The sequence below is a fragment of the Suricata suricatta genome, chromosome 2, assembly GCF_006229205.1.
Source record: "Suricata suricatta isolate VVHF042 chromosome 2, meerkat_22Aug2017_6uvM2_HiC, whole genome shotgun sequence".
Lineage (NCBI taxonomy): Eukaryota > Metazoa > Chordata > Mammalia > Carnivora > Herpestidae > Suricata > Suricata suricatta.
Window position 1 is genome coordinate 130,602,831 of NC_043701.1, and position 9,566 is coordinate 130,612,396.

General features: G+C 37.7%; 1 protein-coding gene across 1 annotated transcript in view; it reads right to left on the bottom strand.

Moving 5' to 3' along the window:
• Positions 1–4,068: 4,068 nt before the first annotated feature.
• Positions 4,069–9,566, bottom strand: part of DNA2 (DNA replication helicase/nuclease 2) — a 50,612-nt gene continuing 45,114 nt past the window's right edge. The window contains exons 18-21 of the mRNA XM_029915375.1: positions 9,099–9,188; positions 8,114–8,296; positions 6,288–6,434; positions 4,069–5,150 (exon numbers count right to left, since the gene is read on the bottom strand). Of these exons, the coding sequence (XP_029771235.1) occupies positions 5,082–5,150; positions 6,288–6,434; positions 8,114–8,296; positions 9,099–9,188 (489 nt within the window). The 3' untranslated portion in view covers positions 4,069–5,081. The remainder of the gene's footprint in view (positions 5,151–6,287; positions 6,435–8,113; positions 8,297–9,098; positions 9,189–9,566) is intronic.

The window sequence follows — 9,566 nt, forward strand, 5'->3', positions numbered from 1 at the left end:
AGCACAGAGCCACACCTGGGGCTCAAACTCACAAACTAGGAGATCAAGACCTGAGCAGAAGTGAGCCACGCAGGTGCCCCTTTTTTACTTTTTCTAAATATTCATTGTTGAGAGTGCACAATCAGGGGAGGGAAAGACAGAGAGGGAGCGGAAGACAGAGAGAGTGGTGCAGAGAATCCAAAGCGAGCTCCGCACTGACAGCAGAGAGGACCATGTGGGGCTGAAATTTGTGAACCAGGAGATCATGACCTGAGCCGAAGTCAGCTGCTTAATCAACTGAGTCACTCAGGTGCCCCAATCCTCCCTTTCTAAAGGAATTTAATCAGTCTTGGGCCCCTGCAGAGCTTCTGTTTATTAGTTCTGGGGTACAGTCAGCAGGTGCTGGTCTCCTCAAATACCTGACTGCTGCAGTACCCTTAACTGCTTGGTTATTACTGGGCATAACTGACTCCATCTTGCTCTCTACAAGTTTAAAGAATCCATTATAAAAAGAATCATTATAAAATGAACAGCTGGGTGACTACCACCAAATCGGTGAGCATAGGATGGCGCCATCCTCCTGGAGAACTGCCCCTAGCCACCACTCATCAACCCCCTAGGTAAATACCATTCTGGCTTTTATGAGAATTGTATCCTTGTTTTCCTGTTTCTACCACGCAAGTATGTGCCCCTAAACCATGTAGTTTATTTTTGCCTTGTTTATAAGCTTTTCACAAATGGAGTAACATGAATTTTATTACACTTCTTTTGTTCAACATCAATCATGTCCAAGAAAAGTTCCAGGTTGTGGTGTTTCCAGGTTACAATATATCCTTATGCCAATGTGCAAGAGAGTCAGTAGGGTACACCATTAAGAATAGGGGGCGCCTATGTGGCTCAGTTGGTTAAGTATCTGACTCTTGATTTTGGCTGAAGTCATGATTTCACAGTTCCTGAGTTCAAACCCTGTTTGGGGTTTTCACACACACACACTCTCTCAAAATAAACAAGCTATTAAAAATAAATAATAACTGAAAATAAGGTATACCTTTCTTTAAATTTAATAGCAAACTTGGGAGGCCTGAATAGCTCAGTTGGTTAAGCATCTGACTCTTCATTTTGGTTCAGGTCATGATCTTGGGGTTTGTGAGTTCAAGCCCCACCTCTGCAGTCAGCAGAGCCCACTTGAGATTCTCTTCCCCTCCCCAACTTGTGTGTGTGCACGTACTCTCTCTCAAAAATAAATAAATAAGCTTAAACATTTTTTTTTTTAGTTTACTGGGGCACTTGGGTGGCTCAGTCAGTTACGCTTCTGACTTTGGCTGAGGTCATGATTTCATGGTTTGTGGGTTTGAGCCCTGCATCAGGCTCTCGCTGACAGCTCAGAGACTGGAGCCTGCTTCAGATTCTGTGTCTTCCTCTCTCTCTGCTCCTCTTCCACTTGTGCTCTTGGTCTCTCAAAAAATAAAAACGTTAACAGAAACAATTTTACTGACAAAGTTTTTTAAACTTTTCTCCAAATGCATCAGCAGTTTGGTTTTTCTGTTGCTGTTTGTTCTAATACTTAGAGTTGTGAGAATTTCTTTATTTTCTGGCCTATCTTCTAGGTAAGCAACTGTATGATGGGTCTATTTTGTATGTATCTCATTATTATAAATACTGAGCACTTTCCCCATGTTTCATTTTGGAGTTTCTCCTTTGCAAAAAAAACTGTTCAGGTGTTTAGCCAATTTTTCTATTGCCCTTTTTTTTATTGGCCTATACATATTACTTAATATTCTACATACTAGTTTGTTGTCAATTATGTGTTGACATTTTCTGATTATTTTCTCTGTATAGAGACTTTGCTAAATATGAATTCTTACTGTTCTTGTAGAATTTATGGTTTATGCTTTAGTGCCTTAAGAAATCCTCCCCACTTCAAGGACATGAAGATACTCTTTTAAGAGTTACATAGTGGGGTGCCTGGGTGGCTCAGCTGGTTAAGTGGCTGAGCAGCTGACTTCAGCTCAGGTCATGATCTCATGGTTCGTGGGTTCGAACCCCCATCAGGCTCTGAGCTGACAGCTCGGAACCTGGAACCTGCTTCAGATTCTGTGTCTACCTCTCTCTCTGACCCTCCCCTAATCATGCTGTTTCTGTTTCATAATAAACATAAAAAAACTTTTTTTAAAAAAGGTACATAGCTTCATCTTTCATATTTAGACCAGTTAATGCACCCAGAATTGATTTTAGTGAAAGATGTGGAACAGGATCAAATTGCACTTTTTCCTCATGTGTGGACAAGTATTCCATTATCCTTTCATCATTGACCTTCCATGCCCCCTCTAGTACTAGTGTGCATGTAATTGTACATCAGATCCTACCTAGGCCAGTGTCTTTTCATTTTCAAAACCACTCTATGAGGATGGAATTATCTCCATTTTGCAGATAAAACTAACCTCTGAAAGGTTGAATAGCTCGCCTCTATACAGAGAACTAAGTGACAGAACCAGAATTTGAACTAATACAAAAATAGCCTCGATTTTCAGATATCAAAATATAGGAAGCTTTTAGTGTTCCAAGGAGTCTAAAACTCATTACAAGTCTAACCCCTTCTACCTTGCTATTAAATATTGAAATATGATTGACTTGTTCATTTTCTTCTTTCCAAGTGACAGGTGAAAAAGGAAGTATTTGTATTCTAAGTGCATTTGCGAAAGCAAATAAAATTAAGTATACATTTATTTTATAGAACCATGAAAACAAAGGAAAAGAGCCTTTCGTGGTTCGTAAGTTTGAGCCCCATGTTGGGCTGTGCGCTGACAGCCCAGAGACCGCCCATCTCCCTCTCTCTCTCTCTGCCCCTTCCCTTCTCACGCATGCACAATTTTCTCTCAAAAATAATACATTTTAGGGGTGCCTGGGTGGCTCAGTCGGTTAAGCCTCCGCTGGCTTCAGCTCAGGTCATAATCTCATGGTTGGTGGGTTCGAGCCCTGCGTCGGGCTCTGTGCTGACAGCTAGCTCAGAGCCTGGAGCCTGCTGCACATTCTGTGTCTCCCTCTCCCTCTGACCCTCCCCTGCTCATGCTGTCTCTCTCTATCAAAAATAAATAAAAAACATTAAAAAAATAATAATACATTAAACAAATAAAATTTTTAAAAATTAAAAAGCTCATCATATACTGAAGAATAGCAGTGAAATTAAATGACATTTAGAATCTGCTTTAAAACATCTCAGCAAATGAGAAAAATAATGTTGAAAATGCTGGAGCAAAATCTTCTATTATGTATGGGTGATAGGTATATTACATATGGGTGATGGGTGTATAGGAGTTTCTTGTTCTACTTGTATGTTTTGTTTTTGTTTGGTAACTTGAGAGAGAGAGAGAGAGAGAGAGAGAAAGAGCGCGAGCGAGCAGCGGTGAGGGAGAGAGGGAGAAAGGTCAAGAATCCTAAGCAGTTTCCATTCCCAGTACAGCGCCTGATACAAGAAATGATCCTATAACCCTGGGATCATGACCTAAGCTGAAATCAAGAGTCGGACACTCAATTGACTGAGCCACCCCAGCACTCCTTTTGTGTCTTTTTTATATGTGATACACCCTAATATTTTCTACTCTATTCCATTAAAAGCAAAGCTGGTTGTAACCTATTAAAATTGCTTTCACGGGCCAGCATTGGGAAACATGGTCTCTAACACTTCCTTGTATATTTCTTGTAACCATGCTAAACTATTTTTGCTGTTGCCGATACATGTCTTTTCCTTTTCCCATTTGTATACCCTCTATCTAGATTTGCCTGTCTAGATTTGTTTATAATTTATGCAATTCTACCCACTCTTTAACAGACTTTAAGATGATACCTTCTCCAAAAAGCCTTTGCTGACTTTTTTCCCTGCCAAAAGAATGATTTTCCTTTTTGTGCTACAATAGTATTTATATACAGCTGTAGAGCATTATCAACACTTCACCTGTTACTACCTGAAAAAATGCTTAGCAACCTGAATTTAATTAGTAATCAGGTTAATAACTGACACACTAAGGTCTAACAGTAGAAAACAATTTATTTAGTAAAAAACTTCATGTAATTTTTAAAGAACATGTGAGGTGAGGTAGTAGCAAAAATTTTAACACATTTAACATTCATTTAAAAAAAGAAACTACAACCTAGAGAGAGAGAGATCCCCCCAGAAGATGGATAAACTGAAGTTAAAATCGGTCACCATATACTTTACACATTTTGAGGTAATTCTGTCTTACAGAAATATCTCAATTCAAAAAAAGAAAAAGAGAGAGAAAACTAAGTTAGTGTCTCAAAACAAAGGGCCATATGAACAGCAGGTGAAAATAGGGCTATAACTTTTTAATTTATCATCAATTCAGCCAAAAAAACCCTCTCAAATAATTATTTTCTATCAAAATCTACTGAAAATAACTAGCAGGAGATTAAGGGGGAATCAGGAACTAATGGGAAACAATAAATTTACAATTAATAATTTAAAAGCCTAGGTTTAAAGTAAAAATGTACCTTATCCAAAAAAGCAACAGTCAGGGGAAAAATCCAGCAAAATGGCCTGTGGATCAGAGATCTCAAAACACAGAAAAGAATCACATCTGTGTCCTCATCATCAAAAAACTGTGCTTAAGTGATAAAAACAAATAATTTTCATTACCTAATCTCTTAAAGAATAAGCAAAATATGACAAAAACCTACAAAAACAAATTAGTATTAAAATTTTAGACTTAAAGTTTCTCAGATCCTAGAGTTAATCTATCAATAAAGGTGGTAAAAATTTATCAAACTCTATCTAGGTCACACAAAAACATATCTTAGTACCTATAAACTTAGACTTTTGAGTTTTGGGTACACCTATACTGAAACAATACTTGTTATATTTTGCATAAGGAAAGAACTTTATGTTTAAAAGATTATACCAAAAAAATAAACAAAAAACTGGAACTCTGAACAGAGTACATTTTACATCATTTCATATCCTTGGGATAAAAGTGATCTTCACAGTTTAACCAGACAGCTTTCACAGCATATCCAAATTACAAATAAGAGGTAATATTTAGAGGAGAGCACTATGCCAGAACGAGAAAAGCAAGGAAAACTGTGCTTTATCTTCTTTGAAAATCACCCAATACATGACAAAGACTTTCATGTTCCTCTGATGGAAGATCCATGATGTAAAATAAATTAAGGAAGATATACTCACCACAAAATGGAATTGCATGAACACATTTATGACATTATTCAACATTTTGTAATTTGGTTTAAAGAACTGTTAAAATTTTTTCATGGCATCCTATGGATAATAATGCACTTAAACAGTAAGGTTTATATATCATAGCCTAAGACCTTCATATAATGTTTTAAAAGAGGATCTATCTTAATAATTCTCTATGACAAGGAGTAATTCTCCACTTTTTAATTCTTAATTTATTTTCTGCACGAGAGCAAGCAGGGAGGGGCAGAAAGAGGGGATTGACTCAGGGCTCAATCTTACAGATTGGATCTCATAATCGTGAGATCGTGATCTGAATCAAAATCAAGAGTTCAGATGCTTAACTACTGAACCATCCAGGCGCTCCTTTATGTTTATAGAAAAAAATTATAAATTGTGGTGAGAGGATCCAGAAGGGGGAACCACTTTTCCTAGATGTGCTCTAAGACACATGCACTCTGCTCCTAGGGCAGATCAAGTCCCTTCCGCGTGCTCACTTCACAAATTGTCCTTCTCCATCACCTTCATTATTTCAGTTTTGCTTAAAATTACTTCCTGTGATAGGGCACCTGGGTGGTTCAGTTAGTTAAGTGTCCAAATCCTCATCTGAGCTCAGGTCTTGATAAGAGGGTTGTGAGTTCAGGTCCCGTGTTGGAGTCCATGCCGGGCATGGAGCCTACTTAAAAAAATAATAATGATATAGTAAAATGAAAAAAGGGGCGCCTGGTGGCTCAGTGAATTTAAGCCTCTGACTCACGGTTTTGGCTCAGGTCATGATCTCAGTTTGAGTCTGAGCCCCATGTCGGGCTCTGTTGGGCTCTGTCTGCACAAACAGTGCAGAGCCTGCTTGGGATTCTGTCTCTGCACTCTCTCCACTCCCTGTCTCGCTCTCAAAATAAACTGAACTAAACTAAAACAAAACAAAATAAATAAATAATAAAATAAAGTAAAATAAAATAACTTCCTGACAATTGTTTTCTCTTTCCTTTGTAAAATCAGGAAGTATGTCCATTGAAAACACAAGACACTAAGTTATTATACAAGTACATAAAGTACTTACAAAGCACAAATGTGACAATATACAAAACAAAAAGGATATTAATTTTTCTGCGTTCAGATGATGAAGTAACTTCCCCAAAGGAGGATAGCGGTTTAGTGAGGGTACACATCCCAGAAGAATCAGTTTATGTTTGGCTCTGGTTATAGCAACATTAAGACGTCGCCAATCTCTCAGGAGTTCACCAAGCTGAAAGAAATAATTTTCAGTTTGAGTTTCTTATATATTTGTTTGTAATGGCAAAGAACAGTTTGTTGTGAACTATCTTTCTACTTTACGCATATAGTGCAGAAAAGATTCATCAACACATTTAAAATTCGATAGGCAGTTGGAAAAACTTGCTCATAACACCAACTTCAAATATTTTACCTTGGTTGCAATACCGTAGCTATACTTTAGTGAACTGAAGCTATCTCCACTCATTATAGCATTATTGGTTACAGCAATAAAAACCTGTAGGGCACCTGGGTGGCTCAGTCAGTTAAGCGGCCGACTACGGCTCAGGTCACCATCTTGCAGACTGTGAGTTTGAACCCCACATCTGGCTCTGTGCTGACAGCTCAGAGACTGGAGTCTGCTTCCGATTCTGTGTTTCCCTCTCTCTCTGTCCCTCCCCTGCTTGCTCTCCCTCTCTCTCTCTCACAGAAATAATAAACATCCTTTTAAAAAGTTTAAAAAAATAAAAACTTGTAATAGCAAAAGACTCAGGGGAATGATTAAACTGACTGGGTAGCTCCATCGGTTAAGCATCTAACTTTAGCTAATGTCATGATCCTGTGGTTCATGAATTCAAGCCCCTCATCCAACTGTCTGCTGTGAGCACAGAGCCCGATTCAGATCCTCTGTCTGCCCCTTCTCTCTGCTCCTCCCCTACTCATGTTCTCTCTCTCTAAAATAAACATTAAAGACATATGTGTGTGTGTATACATACACACACACACACATATACACATATCGATATAGACAGATATTTCAATAGATAGCACACACACGACACTTACATATAATAGGAAACTATGCAACTGTAAGAAAAGAATGAAGTCTCTTTCTGTGTATTGACATGGAAAGATCTGTAAGCTATGTTTTAAGTGAATAAAACAAAGCTTATTAGAGTATATACATCACCTTCTGTGTGAAAAGAAAAATGAAATATGAATACTGATTCATATCTGTTTGCATAAAAGGATTATAGATTACCCCAAAAAAACCCAAATTGTATACAACACCAAAAAAACAATCCAACTAAAAAAAATGGGCTGAAAACATGAACATTTCTCCAAAGACATGAAGATGCCCAAAGATACATTAAAAAAGCATTAATCATTAAGGAAATCCAAATCAAACCCACAATGAGGTATCACCCCAAACACAACAGCCAAAAGGTGGAAGCAACCCAAATGTTCACTGATGGATGAGCAGATAAAATGTGCCATATCCATGCAATGTACTATTACTCAGCCTTAAAAAGGAACAAACTTTTGGCATACTACACAGGGGATGAACCTCAAAAACACTACGCCGAATGAAATAAGCCAAGTACAAAAAGACAAATACTCTAGAAGTCCATTTATATGAGGTAACTGTGGCAGTCAAATTCAGCAACAGAAAGCAGAATGCCAGTTACCAGGGACTGGAGAGACAAGGAATCGGAGGGTTGTTATTCATGGGTATAGAGTTTCAATTTTGCAAAATGAAAAAATTCTCTCAAGATCTGTTGCAAAACACTGGACATAAACTTAACATCATTGAACTGTATATTGAAAAATGGTGATGATTTTAAATTTCATATTACATTTTTACCACAAACTAAAAAAAATTAAAAAATAAAAATGTCCCAAACAAATCAGAAGAGAATACAATGAACTTACAGGTCCATCTTTATTACTTCTAACAAAAGACACTAGAATGATACTTTTATCTCTTCCTTGGTATTTGTCTACGGTGTTAACTTCCACCATTCCAACAGAAGAATGGGACAATAAATCATTGATGACCTTTAATTGCTGCCTGTATGGTGCAATGATACCAATATCAGAGGGTTTACATCCAGCCTAAACAGAAAAAACACAATGAAAATGAAAATCCTGATTTCTGTTAAATTTATTAAATGTTTACATAATGTGCCCAATTAATGTTTATAACAGATCCTCTTGCTGCAAGGAGTAAATACAATTGCTAAATTTGCTCTAAATCTACATCTGTATTTCCTGAGATTAAATCATTTCCTTGGAGCACCGGGGTGGTTCAGTCAGTTAAGCATCCGACTACGGCTCAAGTCATGATCTCACAGTTTATGAGTTCGAGCCCCACATCAGGCTCTATGCTGACAGCTCAGAGCCTGGAGCCTGCTTTAGTATCTCTCTCTCTCTCTCTCTCTCTGTCTCTCTGCCCCACTCCTGCTTGCACTCTTTCTCTTTCTCTCAAAAATAAACAAACATTAAAAAAATAATTTCCTCAAAAAAGGCTCCCTTGATTTTTATTGATTCATGGCAGTATAATGGTGTGCATACCACTAGAACAGTGCTGCCATAAAAAAAGAAAGTACAAAAAATACATTATACTTTCTACTATCCTTTACACTAAAGTTTCCAATCCCCAATCATACTGACAGCAACCGTACATAAAACAATCAGAATTATGTTACAAAAAATTGCCCTAAATGGAAACCCAAAATGCCATTATAAAAAATTATATCCAAATTCGTTTTCTCAAAACAGAACAAAAGCAATCAGACTGCGTCGCCTCATCTTAATGAACAAGGTTTAATGTTAGTTCTAATGTTCCTTGCATTCTAACATTATAATGCATTTCACCTTAATATTAAATAGCCTTCAAAATTAAATTCTAAATTACCTTAATAAACACCGAGGTCAGGAAAACTATTAGTTTGGCTTCAGTTATATTGCTTACACCACCCTTTTCAACTTGTTCTGGTGCTGGAACCTAAATAAAAAAATGAGTTAAGAGTACTGTCAGTACACAGGTAGCCACAGAGACTGAACCACCAGTTGTGGAAACAAAAAATTATTATCATTTTAAAAATTGAAGGTTGGGGTGCCTGGGTGGCTTCCATCCATTTAGTGGCCGACTTCGGTTCAGGTCACGATCTCACAGTTTGTGGGTTCGAGCCCCGTGTTCGGCTCTATGCTGACAGCTCAGCCTGGAGCTTGCTTCGGAATCTGTATCTCCTTCTCTCTCTGCCCCTCCCCTGCTCATGCTCTGTCTCTCAAAAATAAATGAATGTTAAAAAAAAATTTTAATTGAAGGTAAAAGATGGAGTGCCTGGTGGCTCAGTCAGTTGAGCAACCAACTCTTGATTTT